This window comes from Symphalangus syndactylus, chromosome 8, assembly GCF_028878055.3.
Source record: "Symphalangus syndactylus isolate Jambi chromosome 8, NHGRI_mSymSyn1-v2.1_pri, whole genome shotgun sequence".
NCBI classification, from domain to species: Eukaryota; Metazoa; Chordata; class Mammalia; order Primates; family Hylobatidae; genus Symphalangus; species Symphalangus syndactylus.
This window is the reverse complement of record NC_072430.2, coordinates 108,179,567-108,199,387: the sequence shown is the minus strand read 5'-3', so window position 1 is coordinate 108,199,387 and position 19,821 is coordinate 108,179,567. Positions and strand designations below refer to the sequence as shown.

The following is a 19,821-nucleotide window of genomic DNA, read 5'->3' as shown; positions in this document are numbered from 1 at the left end:
GCAGACAGGGTGTGGGGGAATTTAACTAGGGGAGAAGATGACACTTGAGCAAGGACCTGAAGGGTAATGAGGCAAGCCAGGTCATCTACAGAAGGACATTCTAGACAGAGTAAATAGGACCTGTAAAGGCCCTGAGGTAGGAACATGCCTGTGATGGTTGAGTATTCCTGACACATTCCTATATGTCAGAAAGTATGCATATATCTATAGGAAAGAGAGACTTCCTGAGCCTCAAATGGCCTTGCAGATAACACAGACTCCCTCACCCCAGGTCTTGAGAGAGTCTATGTCACTGTCTTTGACCTGGATTATTAATAAGTCTATAGCAATCAAGATCCTGGTTCTGGGTCCATTATTGGCACCATCTCTAATCTCCAGCATGTAGTTGAATTTAACACTTTGAGATCAGTATCCAGGTGTGGTATAGTTCCCATCTGGCAGTGCAAATGGCTGGCATAAGGGATGAGACATCCATTTAACCATCAATATCCTCATTAAAATAGCCATGAGGACTGGTGGCTCAGTTAGTTAGCCTGAGGGACTGATGGGGTCAAGGCTGAAGTTGGATGTCTCTCAAACTTCTGAGCACTCACATGACACAGAACACATTGGTAAGCCTAGCCTGACATCTCAAAGAGGTCAGCCACTGGTCTGATAAGAAATTGTGACTGAAGTCAAGCAAACAAACCAGAAATGTACCCTGCTTGAAATGAAATTAGTATTTGAAAGTCTGGCTTTTTCAAAAAAGGCTAAACTGGAGATTTATACAAGGATTTACCCCACACCTCTTTTAAATAGCAAGTTCTACCCAAATTCATTGCCAAAGCGAAGCATATCTGTTCTGAAAGCATATCTTTCTTAATACCAAAAGACAATATTAAAGTACAAATTTAAAGCAGACATATAGTAGTTTAGTAATTTTATCACTGAATATATAGAACATAATGTACACTTGGTCTCTTTAAATTGGCATGCTTAACCCAAATAGGTGAGCTCACAATCAAAAATTACAGGAGTACCATTAATTATAAGACTCTTACAATAATAGCAGCAAATGACATTGTTTTCTTCATAACTACCTTATCTGAAACTATAAAAGCATTGCTTCTACCACTGTTTTTGAACCATTTCTTGGTTCATACTAATAGTGAAAACGGACTTCCCTATATAACATTTCTTCTTTGTTTCTGTGCAGTGAGTAAGAAACATCTCAAGTGTGATTCATCTTTAGTAGGCCTACTTTTCCAGTCAGAAAACAAAATCATTTATTACCATAGATCAAGTCTTTCCATTTAAAAAAAAGTATTTATTTATTTATTTGCCCCTGCCATTTCGAAAAGCTCTCCAGCTCTGTCATTTTCAAATACAATCTGATAACTTGGCTTGAAGAACTCTGTGTGCCCAAGAAGCTGGCAAGTGGCACACATGCCAGGGTAAATCCAACAGTTCTTCAGCACCCAAGTACTGCTGAGTTTGATCTTCTTGGGACTGATTAAATTCATGGAATGGAAGCCCATTTAAAAATCAACCAAAGTACAGTATTTTCTATCTGGAATCTCAAGATTCCTACTCCTTCCTTCCTTCTCACATTAAAAAAAAAAAAAATTAAAAGACCTCTTTCTATACATAAAAGTGGGAGATGCCCTATATTTCATTACAAGATAAACTATTTCAAAAAACAGGAAAATGATGGAAGTTAAAAGGTCCTCATATTATAGCACCTCATCCCTGTGTAGTGGGTTTAAATTTGTGTTACAATATTCCTCCCTTCTTAGGCTATTGCCCAGTTTAATTTTTATACATAATTTATCTATATGGCAATAATACCAATAGCTAACATTGTATGTCAGGCATGCTACTAAATGTCAGGGATAGACAGAGACAAAGACAGACTTGGGCCATGCCCTCATGGAGATTATACTACAGGAAGAGACATTTGTGACCATTGTCTTCATTTTATAGTTGAAGAACCATCATCTTAGGTGGGCAGTGACTTGCCTGAGGCTATTCAACTACTAACGAGACTTGAACCAAGTCTATGTGCCTCTAAAACCTAAGCTCCTTCAACACCTGAATTAACTGAAGCATGAACAAATGGTGAGGGCCGCTGAAGGGCCATTCTTCAAGGTCCCCAGGCATATTCTAGTTGACTCAAACTATAGGTAGAAAAATATCCATGGTCATTTCGGGGTCAGGCCTTACCCAGTCCCTTAAGAACTCTGATGCTCTCTCAAAAGACACATTCCAAAATACTTTCCCATGTGAATGGACCTCCAAGGTACAGAGCAGCCGAGCCCAGTGTTTTGGAGCTCTGAGCCCTAAACCACATAAAGTCCCTGTAAAGGAGCTCTCACCAGGGCTCCTTCTGCCTGACACCTTCTGGAAGATTGTCACCTAATGCTGGCTATCTCCTCAGCACATGGCAAGAATTTCATCATTCCATTATTCTATTCGTCCTTTTTCCAAAGAACCTTCTTGGGACTCATCCTCATACTCTAATGAACGCTAACATCCCTTTTTCACAGTATTCTCACTTCTCCTATGGACGCTTTTTCCACAACCCACTTTGGATCTCCACACCAACAATAAAGAGACCAACTGTGCAACCCTGAAACATATGAAACAGGAAAGCTCCTACCTGATCTGATTGGAATGAACTGTTAGACAAATAATCTGTCATAGTACTCAAATAATTTTGTGGTTTTGTTGTTGTTGTTGTTTGAGACGGAGCCTCACTCTGTCGCCCAGGCTGGAGAGCTGTGGCACGATCTCTGCTCACAGCAACCTCCGCCTGCCAGGTTCAAGCGATTCTCATGCCTCAGCCTCCTGGGCAGCTGGGATTACAGGTGCCTGCCACCAGGCCCAGCTAAATTTTGTATTTTTAGTACCGACGGAGTTTCACCATCTTGACCAGGCTGGTCCTGATCTCAAGTGATCTGTCCACCTCGGCCTCCCAAAGTGCTGGGATTACAAGCGTGAGCCACTGCGCCAGGTCCCATAGTACTCAAATAATTTTGACATAAAGTGACCTTATTTCCTGACATATTCTTTCTTCGTGTAGGAGAACTATTTTATTATTTCAAAAGTATATTGTGAACATTAACACTGAAGTCTCATGACAGGGAGTGAGGAAAGCAACTTGGTTTACCTGATACTGCTTTGAGGGAATCCCTCATTTGACCAAATCCCTCATTTGGTCAAAATGACTAAATATGATCAGAATTCATAAAAGACAATGTCCACATATTTCTAAACTAAAAGGAAAACGGCATTAAATAGGAACTAAGTGGCTCATTTCATGAGTGGGAGACAGTGTTTTAATGGTTTTTAAATATGTCTTCCTATCCCTCCCCCTACTCTAACTTATCCCGTTTAACCCACTAACCAAAAGATTAAACAGCCATTTAACCAAAAGGAATGATTTCCTAGCCTTTCTTCTGCAACTAAAATGTCTGTGGATACCACACTTTGCTTGACTGAGATGTGCAGGTGAGTGAGAAAGGAAAGAGGCTCCCAGAATCCATTCCCTTTTTGTTTTCTACCCTAACTTCTCAGTCAAGTCAATAAGTACATAGTAAGTTGGAATGTGGGCCATGGCACTGTAAGACTTGGCCTGTCACAGGAAATGTCTTTTACTTCATTTCAGAGTCTCAAAATGATCTTGATATTTGGTCTAATCACTCGAGAAAAATCGGCATTGGTGGCCCAACAGGGGCCTGAGGTGGCCGGCTGGAGATGAGGTGGTCATTTCCTATCCAGAGCAGTGATATTGAGCAGATGGGGCCTGCCAGCCGGCTGGCTTCTGGATAGGCGTCCGTGTCAGGAGCGATAGGCTGCGAAGTCACGCGGTGGGGCATAGGGCTGGTAATGCTTGCGGGTGGGCCCAGGGCGGCGGGGAGTCATGTTCATGTAGTCACTGTGTAGGAGCCTGCTCCTCTTACTCCTCATCTGCAGAAAAGGGAAGTGTCAGTATGGAGGGACAATGTCATGGAAGGAGTTCTAAGACTGTGGACACAACTATTCACAATATTAATTGTCAAATGACAGAGACACTAAAACACTAACCTTTTTTGAGCACCTTGAACTTGGGTAATGACTAATCACACCCAACTACTGACTCTTTACATTGAACTTGAAAAATCTCAAAGAAAGTATTTTAGAGAAATGCATCCCTGTTACTCTCAATGCTGTCATTTGACCTGAATTAAAAATGCATACTAATTAACATATCCACTGTTGATATGTACATACACTTGAAGGCCCTTCCTCCTTTGACTAGGTTATGCCTACCCACAATGCGATCTTCTTACATTAGCTTTTGCTTAACAAGCTGTTTTTCCATAATTAACCAAAGAGGACTTTCAGGTCCTCCAGAGTCTGGAATAACCACAAATTTGTAAAGATGGAGTCCAAACTAAGGGCAATTTACAGTTCTAGACAACTAGTACATTCCTATGTCTTTAAGGGTATGTATTTCTACACTCATCTCTCTTTCATAGGCTCGGCTCCATCAGGATGAATTTCCACCAGAAGTGAGGGAAGTAAGGGCAATAGTTTCACCCACCATGAATCTTAGCAAAATTTTTGACTAAGGGTTAGGAACATCATTTCTGGATCAATGTGATAGTAAAATTTTACATTCCTTACAAAATGACCCAGAAAACATCTAAAAACCGAAAGCCATCAGATTTCTGGATTCAGAATTCTCTATTATGAAAAAAGTGCCTAGTTCCTGGCACACACGCCGATACCTAAGTAGATATGCTGTACATGAATGACATGATACCTGAATGAATAAATAAGTGAATGATTTCAGCCCTGGTTTTGTTTCCATACACTCCTGCCTGAGCACTTCACACCTTCCTTGTCAAAGGGGCATGAGTAAGTGCTAAAGAAAGGTTTGAAAAACACTGACCTCCATGTTACTAAACACAGCTAACATGTTTTAAGTCCTCATCTTCTTCAACTCTCAGCATTATTCTATACTATTGATAACTCTCTTCTTTTTGTGATACTATTTCTCTTTGCTATCTATGACATCCTAGTTTTTATCCTACCTGTCTTGTCACTCCTTCCCTGCCTCCTTTGCAAGCTCATCCTTCTCTAACCAGCCGTTAGAATTTCTCACTGCTTGTTCCTAGGCCTTCTTCTCTACTCTATCCTCTTTCCCTAGGCAATCTTATCCACATTCACAGCTTCAATTACCACCCACTCACCCAAATTTATATCTCTGGACTAAACCTCAAAGCCACTCTAAACTCAACATGTCTAAAATAAAACTCAAGATTTCCCCCAAATGCTGTTTTTTTTTACCAGTGTTTCTTATCTGAGTGAATGACACTACCATATATACAGTTGCCCAAGACAGACCTCCTAACCTCATCCTTGACACCTCAAGCTCCCTTAATCCCTGTCCCAGGAGACATTTAGTGAAGTCTAAAAACATTTTGGATCATCACAACGGGGAGGGATGCTACTGGCATCTACTGGGTAGAGGTCAGAGATGCTGCTAAACATCCTCCAATGCAAGAATTATTTTGGTTCTACATCCTTTCTGTAAATGAAAGACTAGAGCTGTCTTGAGCACAGGATCACAGCAGGGCAGGGGTGAGGCCAAGGAAATGTCTGTCCCCAGATGAGTGTAGAAAACAGCTGATAACCTGGGAAGCATTTTTAATACTTACTCCAACCCTGAGGACTCACTTTGCCAAACCTCCAAGTGTCAGCCTCTGCCTCCGGACATCCAAACCAAATCATAGCTGGTAGAGAGGCCACAGTAATAAAGGTGTCTTGATTCTCAGGTTCTTTACATTGCACATAAAATAATGAAAGGTCTGTTGCAGTCAGCTCCCATGCTTATCCTCAAGCGATTGTCAGATGGCAGACTTACTTATCATCACCCTAACTCTAAACACAGCAGTGTGATGAAAATGACAAATGCATGGCTGGGAACAAACACCATGCAGAACCTACAGCACCCATGTGCATTGAGTATGTGTGCATATGTGTGCAGGAAGTACCTACCCTATGTGTCTGTGTCATCTCCACCCCTTCAATAGTGAATGTCAGCTAATGATATGTGATTTCTGGATCATTCCTCCTTTGCCCTTCTCCCCATGCCAGCCTTACCCACTTGTTTCCTGGGAACAGCAGCAATACACAGGGCATATGCAAGGTAATCTACTTAACTACGTGGTCTTCAAGAATCTACTGTATTATTATAAAAAGCAGACACTACCTGTACACACACTATCTACATTCCTCACATTGTGATCTGCAGTGGGGAACATAATGTTTTTTAAAAAGATTTCTTTAGGAAAACGGGCGGCTTTACCAGCACAGCTGCATGAATGGAGAATTGAAAGACAGTGACAGGTGCTGGCCTGTGACAGCTTGACCAAAGGGAGCTCTTTATTTACTCAAATGTCAACATCAGGTCAAGAACTGAGATAGAATCTGCAGCTGCTCCCAGAAACCTGCTCAGCCTAGAAACCCACTCAACCCAGAACCGCCTACAGTAGCATATCATGGGCCCTCAGGAAGTTCCGGAAAACAACAACTTACATCAAGGCACGCTGCAGACCAGCCAAAAATAGGATCTCAGAAAATTACCCAGGAAATAGCTAAACTCCAGGGATCCATAATGGCCTAGATGCCCAACTCAGCAAGGTACTTGTTGCTTAAACAGCAACAGCAGGAAAAGATGAGCCCAGAGTAAAAATACTATGTTATTCTACGAAATATAGACAAACTTGTATGTATACTCTTTTGGTAAGAGAGTACAAAGACCCAGGTTTGAGATGCAGATAAGTGGTAGTTTTTATTGGGTAACCGAATTGACTACAAGAGGCCACAAATGACAGGACTGCCCAATTCACAAGGAATCTGTAAGACAAAGTAAAACAAAAATAAAATTTTTTAAAACAAAGCAAGATGAATCTCACTAGGAATTAGTAGTGCTGCCAAGGAAAAACCCAGCTTGTCCACGATGTGTCTGAGTCGAAAGTGAACGGTTTAAATCCATTGAAAGTGAGAAGCTGCTTTTGTCCCTTTGGGTGACTCAAGTCACTCAGCAAATTGATGTCTCATTATAGTAACTGACATTCTAATGAATATTTATAATCAGTTTTCAATAATGAGCCGTGTCCTCTGGCCACTGAAGGTTAAAGTAGTTCCCAAAACTACTTTCTGCACAGCTAGTAAATTACTTTGACCTAGGTCAGCATATCACAGGGGAATGCCTTTCCTGGAGGGGTACCCAAAGGGCCACTGCACCTGGCCTTTAAGTTAGAAAGTTGAGATTCCCAATGAGAAGATTGAAAAGCCATATGGTAGGCATAAAAGCCAATGGCCAGAGATTAAGAAGAAACAAGAACTAAGAATTCTAAATACTCTAAATTTATCAGCAAACACCACAGAGGATCAAAGCTAGAAAGTAAGTTGGATGAAGATACCAAGATCTGGAAAGATGAAAGTAGTCAACTAACATCAGAGGCAGAATTCAGGCAATATTTTACAATACCAAAGCCCCACCTTCAGGATTGGGCAACTTGCAGAAGGCAAGCCAGGCAAATTCTTAAGATGATACCTAGTATAAAGAATTTCCAGGAACAAGCAACCACTTTGTTTCCTACCCTGCAGCAAGTACAGAGTAAGCAACAGGCAGCCTGACAAATGTCCATCTGAGCCCTAGGGTCTTCTGAACTACAAGGAGCATGTGGGGAACAATTGAAAGGTAAGCTTTGGCAATAGGCCAAGAAGAGTCTAAAAGAATCTAAGACTGGATAATAGGAAGACATGACTGTGGATCCAGGTCTGTACCCGCAGTCACCAAGCTGATAGTAAACAGAATGACTTCACATGATATGACTTTCAGAAATCACTGACCCATCTATGAATTAGGTACATATGGATTATGCCTTACAGATGAGTATCATACTTCAGGCAGACTCTAGGATTTAATTTGACTTAAGGATAATAATAGACTTAAGGATTTAATTTGACCTCTCTGGAGGTTATCTATTCATCAATCCGATAAGCATTCATTAAGCACCAAATGTACTTAATATCAAATGGAGAATATCAAGAGAAATAGTCTTTTGGAGACTATCAAGAGAAATAGTCTTTTATCCTTGAGAATACATTTCTCATTGAAGAAATGACTCATCCATGCATGTAACTTCTACAAAAAATTCAAAGACAACATGGAGTCAATACATTCTGTACCATACTGCGTACCTAAGAAGTTTCTGAGTAAGAACAAGGGTCATTCAGGGGTACGTTCTTAACTGTAGATGCGTTCACCAAAATGTGTTCAAACCCAGGCCAAAAATTCAATGTTGAGGAAGGTAAAGAAAAATACACCACATTTATTACGTAAACATTTGCAAAAGTTAGTACTTCAATTCAGTGGTGAGAGCTCAGAAAATTCTAACTCCCATTATAGTTTCATAATGACAGCACCATACTTGGCCTCACACAATTCAACTGCTTCAGAGGAGAAAAAAAATATGACTCAGATAAACAGATCTAGTTTCTCTGCTAGGTTTGAATACACAATTTCAGTAGCCAAGTTTCTCATGATTTTTGATCAAGCCAACATTGTCCATTGGCTTCAGTTGCCTAGCTTCCCAAGTTGCCTAGGTGTTTATACATATATACACATTAAAACTGTTTTATGTGTCATAATTATATTGCAAAATGGGGAGAAGAAAGGCAACTGCTCCTAATCCCGCCACCCTAATTTGCCCATTTAGCTTCTTATTTTGCCTCACCACCTACTCAATGCCGTCTGGGAAATCTAACTCATACCAGATTTTTATCTCAGATAGAGTTGAACAAGCTAAAAGAGAACCTACTCAAGCATGGGGAAAAGAAAATCATCATCCTATATTAAACAGAAAATAAACCACATAGGCAAAATTCTTGAATGTGTTCAGATTGCATGTGCAGTGGAAAAGTTTCAAAAAAGCAGTGCTGCTTCTCTTACCCAGAAAATACTAAAGGCCACTGTTACTAGCAAGCTATAGCAAGCCAGGACTCCACCAACCACCACCAGCGCCCAAAAGGGCTTAGAAGGTCCGGGAAATAGGGGACTTGGACAAAGGTGTTTCCCTGAAAAACAAAATAGAGTGGATTAAATGATACAGGAATAGCAATTGAGTGCATTTCCTTCCTTGTGAACATCAGAGAAAAATGTGAAGGAAATAAAAATATTAAACATATCACCAGCTTAGAGTGAATAGATTTCCTCTTTGAGACTTACCCAACCCCACCACTGACCATGATCTGGTCAGCTTTCATGACCACAGTTGAAAGCCATTACGTTAGGATGGTACACTGGTAGACTTGTATTCACTTGACTTTGTGGATTCTACTGTGTGATTCAAAATGGTGACTTCCAATGGCCTTAACCTAACTTTCCCGCTTTCTCCCATCAGAAGATAGTTAATCTAGACCCTAAACTGCATCCTTGGAATAAGTTAAATAATATACATGTTTTCAAGCCTTAAGAAAATCATCAGCCTAATATGGCAGTCAGAACACTGGACTGCTAATCAGAGGATAAATTTCTAGCTCCAACCCTGTCTAATAGATTATATAATGACAAAAAAATCACTTTATATCTTTAGGAATCAAAAGGGGATGAGAAGGAACCTATAGAATTCTATTCAAAATTAGAGAAAATTAGAACTAGAAAGCATACCAAAAATCCTCTAGTCCATTGATTTTCAATCCTAGCTGCACATTAAATTATCTGAAGAAGTTTGAAAATATGATGATGTCCAGCAGCCCTTCCTCAACCCATATCAATTACATCAGAATCTCAGGGCTGGAACTAGGCATTGGTATTTCTTTTAAAACCTACTCATATTTATAATATACAGATAGGATTGAAAATTACTAAGTACAGGATCATTGGTGTCGTTCTCAGTTCTAATATAAATGATATGTGTATATGTGTGTATACATATATATAAAATACTATCCTAAAGTAGCATATCATTCATATAGGAAAAAATATTTCACTCTTAGCTACAAGCAAAACAGCATAATTTTTTAACCTTTGACTTGATACAATTAAAATATTCTGCTTGGACATTATAGATATTAGAAATCTAAATGGGACTCAGCAAACAAAATAGTCACACATTAATTGTCTCTATTTTGCCAGAACACAAAAGCTTATCTGCCACATTAACAGTTCTTTCCTTATTTAGTACCCTATTTTTCGTCAGCATGGCTCTGTTCCAGCATAGAAGAAAAACCATTTATTGGCATTATGCTAGGATTCAGTACAAAACTGAACATATATGTTTCTTATTATCATTCCACAAAAAGGAAAAGCTATGATATATCCACAAAGTATACCAAAAAATCAAATTTTACTTGTTGCTACCAATACCGTATTCTTCTGAGTTGGGGAATCATGATTTTTCTCCCTAACATTTAGGCAGAACGTAACGTCAACAAAAGCTCAGTAGACTTATTTTCACTAATTCACAAATACTACTTAATAGTTATACCGAGTTTTTGACTATGAAAAAGTTAGGTGACTTATCCAAGATCGCAGGGTTGATTAATAGAAAATTTTATGTCCCCTGGTTTCTAGTCCAGCATTCTTTGTATATTTTAGAAAACGGAAAGGTACGGGCCAGGCGCGGTGGATTACTCTTGTAATTGCAGCACTTTGGGAGGCCGAGGTGGACAGATCACGAGGTCAGGAGATCGAGACCATCCTTGCTAACATGGTGAAACCCCGTTTCTACTAAAACTACAAAAAATGGCTGGGCGCGGTGGCTCACGCCTGTAATCCCAGTACTTTTGGAGGCCAAGACAGGCGGGTCACGAGGTCAGGAAATCGAGACCATCCTGGCTAACACGGTGAAACCGTCTCTACTAAAAATACGAAAAATTAGCCGGGCATGGTGGCGGGCGACTGTAGTCCCAGCTACTCAGGAGGCTGAGGCAGGAGAATGGCGTGAACCCGGGAGGCGGAGCTTGCAGTGAGCCGAGATCTCGCCACCGCACTCCAGCCTGGGTGACAGATCAAGACTCCGTCTCAAAAAAAAAAATTAATTAAAATAAATAAATAAATAAATATACAAAAAATTAGCCAGGCTTGATGGCGGGCGCCTGTAGTCCCAGCTACTTGGGAGGCTGAGGCAGGAGAATGATGTGAACCTGGGAGGCGGAGCTTGCAGTGAACCGAGATCCCGCCATTGCACTCCAGCCTGGGCGACAGAGCGAGAGTCTGTCTCAAAAAAAAAAAAAAAAAGAAAAAGAAAAAGAAAGAAGAAAAAAGAAAATGGGAAGGTACTTCAGAGGAAGATTATGGAGCACAAAAAAAGAATTAATTACAAATAGAACTGAGTCTTCCTGAGTCTTAACCCATTAGACCCAGCTGTTACTTGAGGACACCTGGGCTTACATTTTAATGGTAACCTCTTTTCTGCCATGATCCACTCGAATGGAAAAAAATGATCCATTCCCACATGCGGTAACTTCATCACTTACTCTCCTGCTCAATGTCAGCAAAGGAAAATAAAGATATTCAAAATATAACCTTGAATCTCCTCTACAGTAAAGGGAAAAAATTTTCTGAAAACATTGTCTTTGTTAGTATCAAATCACTTAGGCCTTATTCAACCCCACCACTGACCACGACCCAGTTTTCAGGACTGCATTTGAAAACCATTACTTTAGGGTGGTACACTGGTAAAGTTGTATGTTACCTTTCACATGGATAATGGTTCCATTGCTCTTCTCATTGTCTAGGTAAGGAGGAGGATACATGACTTCAATTTTGCAGAAGTAAATATCTGTTTGGTTAACATACAAATTCTGGAGGTAGAATGTCACTGATTCATTGCCCAATTTCCCATCACAGTTGAACCCCGTTTTTGAGTAAACCTGAGGCTGCTGGGAGTAATTCCCATACACAACACAGACTTCCACAGCACTATCCAGTCCTTTATGAAGGGATGCCCGGAACTCCCTTGAGAAGAGATTGTAGGAATACTTGCAGCTAAGGTTGACCGCATTGTCGTACGCTACAAGCATGGGCGACTGCTTCACCAAAATCTTGTTTCCTGGGAGAAAAAAATCATTTGCTTAGAACAAGAATATAAGGATAATTTATCTTCCTGAAAGCAAAATGTATTAATTAACTAAATGAACAGATCTCCAGCAAAGGTTTTCTCTTGGCAGAAGATGTACCACCTCTTCGGGGGATAATTATACTGAGAGTTCAAAAGTTAACATTTTGATATTATTTTCATCCCCTTTTGAATGGAACAATGGGGCATGTTTTCACCTGGAAGGCAGTACATGGCTTTCTGTTGGCATTGAGCACCACAGCTAGGCACTCACAACTTTTAAATCTATATTTCTAAGACATTAATATTAATCATGCATTGGGCCAATTTCCTGACTGAGTGATATATTTGGAGGTGGCTTTACTGCCTGACACAGACACACAAATAGATCTGTTTCTTTGTTTGTTTGTTTGTTTTTGAGACAGTCTTGCTCTGTCGCCCAGGCTGAAGTGCAGTGGTACAATGTCAACTCACTGCAACCTCCACCCACCGAGTTCAAACAATTCTCCTGCCTCAGTCTCTTAAGTAGCTGGGATTACAGGTATGCACCACCACGCCCAGTTAATTTTTCTATTTTCTTAGTATAGACGGGGTTTCACAATGTTGGCTAGGCTGGTCTTGAACTCCTGGCCTCTAGTGATCTGACCGCTTTGGCCTCCCAAAGTGCTGAGATTACAAGCATGAGCCACCACGCCCAACCTACAAATAGATTTGTTTTTAAGTTGTGATACAGATTTTTGTAAAGGAATTAAAATATTTTGAAACATTTTTACTTTGTTTATTGCCCATTCCAAGAGTGGGATGAAGAGATAAGAAAAAATATAACCCAAGAGTTTGCTTTAATTTGTTTTCCACACCAAATTCAGAGAATAGCCTCCCCAAGAAATTGATAGATTTATTCCCTTAAATCATGAAAGGTGAAAGACTCCAGAGGGGAATTATCTCTCTGGTCCATCATCTACCTTTACTGCTATCCCAATAAAAGATCAAAGAATCTGGAGATCATTTAGTTCAATCTTTAAAAGCAAAGAACCTGAAACTAGTTTATCAACTCCATAAGGGAAGAGAACACGTTGATCTCATTTCCCATGGTATCCTCATTGTTGGCACATGACAATATTATTTCTTTTTTTTTCTTTTCTAATGACTGTATAAGGCCTAGAAACATTAGCTGGTTTGTCTGAAGTCACCAAACAAATGGTGAGCAAAGACAGAACTAAAACCCAAGTTGTCTATGACCACCTAAGAAATACACCACTGAAGCACTGAAAAACTGAGAATCATTGCCCAGGCTGGAGTGCAATGATGTGATCTCGGCTGACTGCAACCTCCACCTTCTGGGTTCAGGTGATTCTCCTGCCTCAGCCTCCGGAGTAGCTGGGATTACAGGCATGCACCACCATGCCCGGCTAATTTTCTATTTTTAGTAGAGACGGGGTTTCTCCATGTTGGTCAGGCTGGTCTTGAACTCCCGACCTCAGGTGATCCACCTGCTTTGGCCTCCTAAAGTGCTGGGATTACAGGTGTGAGCCACTGCGCCCGGCCCTCAATAATTTTTCTAAAACAACAAACCACTTTGTGTCTTTGATTCAAATTTCAATGCAAACAAAAGCATTTTTTTGCTCTTGTTTTAGGGTTATGTTAATACTTATTTACCTACTTGCATTTCTTTTAAGTTTATTTGAAGCAACATCCCATCTACCCACACTGAAGAGCCGAATAAATCAGATTCATTTTTAAATGAAATTTACAATTTAACTGAATTTGAATTCATATACACAGGTGTTTTGTTTTGGTTTTGGTAAGAAGGGAATGTCATAGAACTAAATTAATAGTAGCTTTTTGTCTCCTGAATAATCAACAATGCTGGCTGGGAATGACGGCTCACACCTTTGTGATCCTAGCACCTTGGGAGGCCAAGGCGGGAAGAATGGTTGAACCCAGGAGTTCAAGACCAGCCTGGGCAACATAGAAAGAACGCATGTCTACAAAATTCTTTTTAAAAAATCATTGCTGGCTTTATATCAAGAACTTTAAAATGAAAAAACATCTGTGCCCAAGTCCTCCCCCTTCCGGAAATTCTGATTTAATTGGTCTAGGCTGGGGGGAAGGATTGATACTAAGCTTTTTTTCTTTATTTTAGATAATAACTTTATTGAGATATAATTCAGGTACTATAAAGTTTGCTGTTTTAAAGTGTAAAATTCAGAGGTTTTTTAGTATATTCACAAAGTTATGAATGAATCACCACTATCTGATTCCAGAACATTTTCATTACTCCGTAAAGAAAAACCATACCCATTTACCATCATCCTGCTTCCTCCCTCCCTTAAATCCCTGGAAACCACTAATCTACTTTGGCCCTATGAATTTGCCTATTCTGGACTTTTTTTATAAGTAGAATCGTACAATATGTGGCTTTTTGTGTCTTGCTTCTTTCACTTATCGTAATGTTTTCAAGGTTCATCCATGTTGTAGCATGCATCAGAACTTCACTCTTTATGGCCAAATAATATTCCATTGTATGGATATGCTACATTTTGTTTTTCTATTCATCACTTTTTGGCTATTATGAATAATGCTGCTATGAGCATTTGCATACAGATTTTTGTGTGGACATATGTTTTCAACTCTCTTAGGTATTTGCCAGCAGTAAAATTGCTGGATCATATGGTAACTCTATGTTTAACTTCTTGAGGAATTGTCAAACTGTTGCCAAAGCAACTGCACCATTGTACATTCTCACCAGCAGTGAATGAGGGCTCCAATTTATCCTCACCCTTGCTGACACTTGTTACTGTCCATCTTTTCTAATATAGCCATCCTGGTAGGCATGAAGTGATATCTCATCATGGTTTGATTTGCTGTTTCTCTAATAACTAATGATGTTAAGCATTTTTTCATGTGCTTATTAGCCATTAGTCTATTCTTTTTAGAGAACTCTATTCAGATCATTTGCCTATTTATTAACTGGTTAGGCTATTTATCTTTTTATTATTGAATTATTAGAGTTCTTCATACATTTTTTATACTGTTTTTTTTATTTTGACAGAGTCTCACTCTGTCACCCAGGCTGGAGTGCAGTGGCACGAGCTTGGCTCACTGCAACTTCTGCCACCCGGGAGCAACCAATCCTCCTGCCTCAGCCTCCCGAGTAGCTGGAATTGGAGGTGACCACCACCACCCCCAGCTAATTTTTGTATTTTTAGTAGAGATAGGGTTTCTCCATGTGGGCCAGGCTGGTCTCAAACTCCTGACCTCAAGTGATCTGCCTGCCTCAGCCTTGATACAAGTTTCTTATCAGATATGTGATTTGCAAATGTTTTCTCTCATTCTGTGGATTGTCTTTCATATTGTCTTAAAAGTTCCCCCACTTGATTCTAATATTCAATTGGGTTGAAAGCCACTATGGCCTAGTGGAATTCACACCTGACAACATATTTAGAATCACCTGGAAAAATCTAAAACCCTTTGGTTTTCCAAGGCCAATTAAATCAGAATCTCTAGGTATAGGACCCAGGCATCCATTCATATTTTTTAAGTTTCTCTAGTAGTTCTAGATGGCAGTCAAATTTGAGAACCAGTGGCCTAACAGAGGAAAACTAACTTCTTATCCTCAAATCGGCCTCCACAGGCTTTTCCAACCTCATTTCCTCAAACCAAAACCCTCCTAATTAGACAGACCATTTAAGCCAACATCCCAGGAACACACTGTGAGCATTCCTACCTCCGTGCTTTGTCTACTAACTCCTTGGCACAGAGCACCACTCCCTTCTCAGGTCTCAAAATGATTACTATCTGTATCACTAACTTGACATTTGGTCGAGTTCTACCTTTTAAACAATTCTTGTTTCACATTCTTCAATTTGCTTAGCTTTGGATTCATGTGCATTTCCCCTAGGCCCCTAGTTTCCAAGTCTCTTGACAGAAAGGACCACATGTTATGCTTCTTTACATAACACAGTATGACTAATAGACTCTCATTAAATAATTGTTGAGTCAAAGATGGTGATTCGGCTGTATTGTTGTTAGCAGCAGCTAGGTGTAACTACCATCTCATTAAATCCTTTTTCAAAACCTGTGTCAACAACTTTAACTTCACTTATTATTTGTTCCACAAATATTTTGCAAAAGCACTGAAAAGTAAACATGTAAAGAATCAAAAAGTTCGACCTGTCTTAATACAAACATCCAATTTGTTTTTTTGTTTTTGATTTATTTTGTTTGTTTCCTTTTTTTACTTAGAAGGAGTCATTGGGTCAGTACTAATTGGAAGAGCAACCAACTCCAGCAAGCAATGCCTGCATCTCTCCTCCTTTTCAGAGAGTGAGTGCAGGTTAGGCATTTGTATTCTGCTTGCTCACCCCCCTGGGAATTGTGTTTCTATTGCTAATTATTTGGATCTGTTTTAATGCACGTTCAAATTCTTCCTGATCTGCCTTTGTGAGCTGATTTAAAGAAAAAGATGAGAATGAGAATAGGACTTCTTTGTGGAGATAAAAAAGGGAGTGTGGGTGGGCTGGAGAGAAATCCCAGATGGCTCCCCAGTTTGACTCCCTCTCCCAGCACCCACAGTGAGGTGGAGAGAGGGAAGGGAGAGAGAGGAAGGAAGAAAAGCTATGGCATCTGGAGTCCAGTGGTTTGCTGAATATGTCCCGTCTAACTCAGGGTGTGACATGTTCCTAAGATGCACATGGGAGAGAAGAATTGATTTCCCAAAAATGAACGGCACTCAATTCCTGTCCTAGGGCAGCTCACGATCTGATGGGGAAGAAAGATATAAATGACCCTACTTTAAACATAGTGACACAGTGATCTGCACAAAGCTTCTGGGGGCAACTGGGAAACCGGCTAAGGATCTCCGGAGATGACTGCTGACCTGAGTCCTGAAGGATTATGCTTGCATGGATTTGACCAACTTTTACTAACTAAAATTTAGCCTGGCTAAGATGTGTCTTTGTGTTGGGGACTGGGGTGAGGTGAGAGACTGTGTGTTTGGGCTGGTATGAGCTAGGGGACTGTGGGGAGGATAAGACGAGAGAAAAAGAGTAGTCTGGGCAAGGGAGATGAGGAGGGTAAGAAAGAATGTGGCAGACTTGGGGAATTACAGCTACCTTCTTTTTGCTGGGCCGTGAGTTATGAAAGACAAGATTGTCAAAGCAAGCATAGTTCACTCCATTAGAGAGCTTGGGCTCTCTTCTGAAGGTGACGAAGATCTACGGAAGGCTTTTATGCAGAAAAGTGCTAAGATTTTGCTGGAAAAGAGCTTGAAAACTATTTGTTTTCGATAAGGCCATTTGAGGAAAACCCATCCAATTTATTGTTCATGTTTACTTTCCTCCCTCTTCTTTGTCAACATAGATCATTTTTAAATTAGATGGCTCTCAAACACAGACACTATGCTTGAAATAGTTTGCTTACTATGTGTTAACATGTAGCTAACAGCCTCCTAGTTTAGAGTTCAAGCTGAGTTCAAGGTTGGCTGATAAAATCTCGTTTCTCAATATTTATATCCTCACGGCATTTGGTCCCACCTTGGTTCATGTCAATAATTCAGAGAAGCCTAAATGGGAAACTATCTCACAGGACCTCAAAATCTCTATCTGCTTTGCAAGACACTAAATGAGAGAATTTTCTTTTGGTGCTAGAAAAAGATAACCAGTGACTCTAAGTGATACTAAATATGTGTGATCATTGTGACTTTGAGTAAACACAATAATTCTGATTTTTCTTATTTTCTTTTAAAATGGGACATGTGTAAAAATGCACACCCCCTGCTCTATGACACTGAAGTAAAAACATGGAGAAATCAAAGTAGCTGATAATCAGAACATCAGATGACATTTGGCTTTGATATGTATTTTGGGTCTCTCAGTTTCTGAAAATCCACAGTACTTCAAATAATGTAAGGACATATTACAAATGTAAGGACATATTTAGACTCAGAAGAAACCCAAATATGTAGCTCCCTCGTCCTAACTTGTGTTTGATTTCTTTTTGCTTTCCAGTTCATGCTAGGAGTGGAAGGCATTCTTCTTAGGCTACTTGGGTATTAGGAGACCTAGCCCTTTCCCTGTGCATATTTGATTTTACTTCTTGTGAGTGTTCAGGTAAGGTCTACCTAGGTCAAACCTACTAGGTTAAAAGAAACATTGTCAACCCATCCATTTTCTTTGCTTACGTTATCAAAAGATTGGCCTGACTGACATTTCTCTAACTGAATTGACAAGTTGTTTTGAAGATGAATTTAGTGCTTTGCTTTTCAAAGCCTTTCCTAGCAGCTAAACCAGCTAAAGGTGTGGAGACAGGAAGTACTAACCTCAAATCTCCTTCCCTCACGGCTCCTGCTTAACAACAGGCAACATGAGGAGTGAGATCGGAGGTGAGAAGGTACTTATCTGCTGCTTGTGAGCAAGATACTGAGAGCTAAAAGATTTCCCACAGATAATCTGTGAATCTTGTGATACAGCTGACTTCAGGAAAATTGAAAGTTGCTTGAACTTCCATGAGAATGGCAGTGGGTGGTGGGGAAGCTTGGTTACAAAAAAAAAAAAACAAAAAAAAAACTCTTGCCATTTACACCTATTATAAACGGGTCAATTACCATATTTAGTAATGAGGTCAACCCTCTGCACAGGTGGGGTGGTAACCACCTCTAAGGTGTGGCTCCCAGCATCAAAGAACCCTGACCTTAAAAGGACCCTCCCACCAGCTCAGTTAATGCTTAGATTTCCAAAGAAAATGAAACCTAAAATGCAATATGGGAAACACATTGGCTTAATTTAGTATCTATGGCTTACATTCACAGGGCTATAAAATGCTCTCTCTTATCTTATCTGAACTCTATATTCAACTGTGAAGTAAGTAGGCAGGACAGTCATCTTTATGCCCATTTTACAGATGGGGAAACTGAGGTCAAAGAGGTAGATGAGTTGTCCAAGGTTACAGGAAACATAAGTGATCCTTGAAATTTAAGCTCATACCTCATGACTTCTAATCTATTGTTCATTTCCTTCTGCCATGTTGCATCAAAATTTCAACACAATTGCAGTGATTGGTTCTAGATCCTCTCAAAGTTGGACTTGATAGGGAGGATGGTACTAGATGTCTGGAGTGAGGGTTAGGGAGGAGATTACCATTAAGTAGGGGAGTGAATGGAATGGGAAGAGGACCAGAACAAAATAAATTTCATTTTCCCCACTATTTTATTAGAGTCTTATCCTGCAAAAAAAAAAACCACTCAATTGGAAGGAAACTTGGAGATGATCTATGCCAATCCCTTATTTTAAAGAAGAGGCCACTGGGGAGGAAAAAAGAGAAGAAGAAGTAAATGACTTTTCAAACAAGGTCACACAAATAATGGAAGAGCTAAGATGTAATTTATTTATTTAGACATCTAGGAGTAATGTTTTAAATCATAAATGGACAGAAAAACAACTTTGTTCATTCAGCAAGACTGAATTTATTTCATACTCATATCTAGAAAAAAATACGTTTCCAAATTTTTTGCCTCTAATGCACATATACAAAACATTCTGCTTACAATTTTGAAGATTTCCTGAAGGTCATAGATGGATCCCAGATAAGGCTTACAGACAATATGATCATATCAAATGATCTTATAAATTATTTCTGATGCACAAGTAATAATTATACCATTGAGATCTTCCATTCTAGCTTACCCAAGTGTACAAAAGGGATTGAACGTAGACATGAGTCAACA

At 39.8% G+C, this 19,821-nt stretch overlaps 1 protein-coding gene across 5 annotated transcripts in view; it reads right to left on the bottom strand.

Annotated features, from left to right (window-relative positions):
• Positions 1 to 902: 902 nt before the first annotated feature.
• CD28 (CD28 molecule) overlaps positions 903 to 19,821 on the bottom strand; it is a 31,310-nt gene continuing 12,391 nt past the window's right edge. For 2 of the 5 annotated variants that reach the window (XM_055290332.2, XM_055290331.2), the window contains exons 2-4: positions 11,736 to 12,092; positions 8,990 to 9,114; positions 903 to 3,948 (exon numbers count right to left, since the gene is read on the bottom strand). In XM_055290332.2, coding sequence (XP_055146307.1) covers positions 3,820 to 3,948; positions 8,990 to 9,114; positions 11,736 to 12,092 — 611 coding nt within the window. In that variant the 3' untranslated portion in view covers positions 903 to 3,819. The remainder of the gene's footprint in view (positions 3,949 to 8,989; positions 9,115 to 11,735; positions 12,093 to 19,821) is intronic. The other 3 variants (XM_063645664.1, XM_055290333.2, XM_055290334.2) reach the window with 3 other exon arrangements.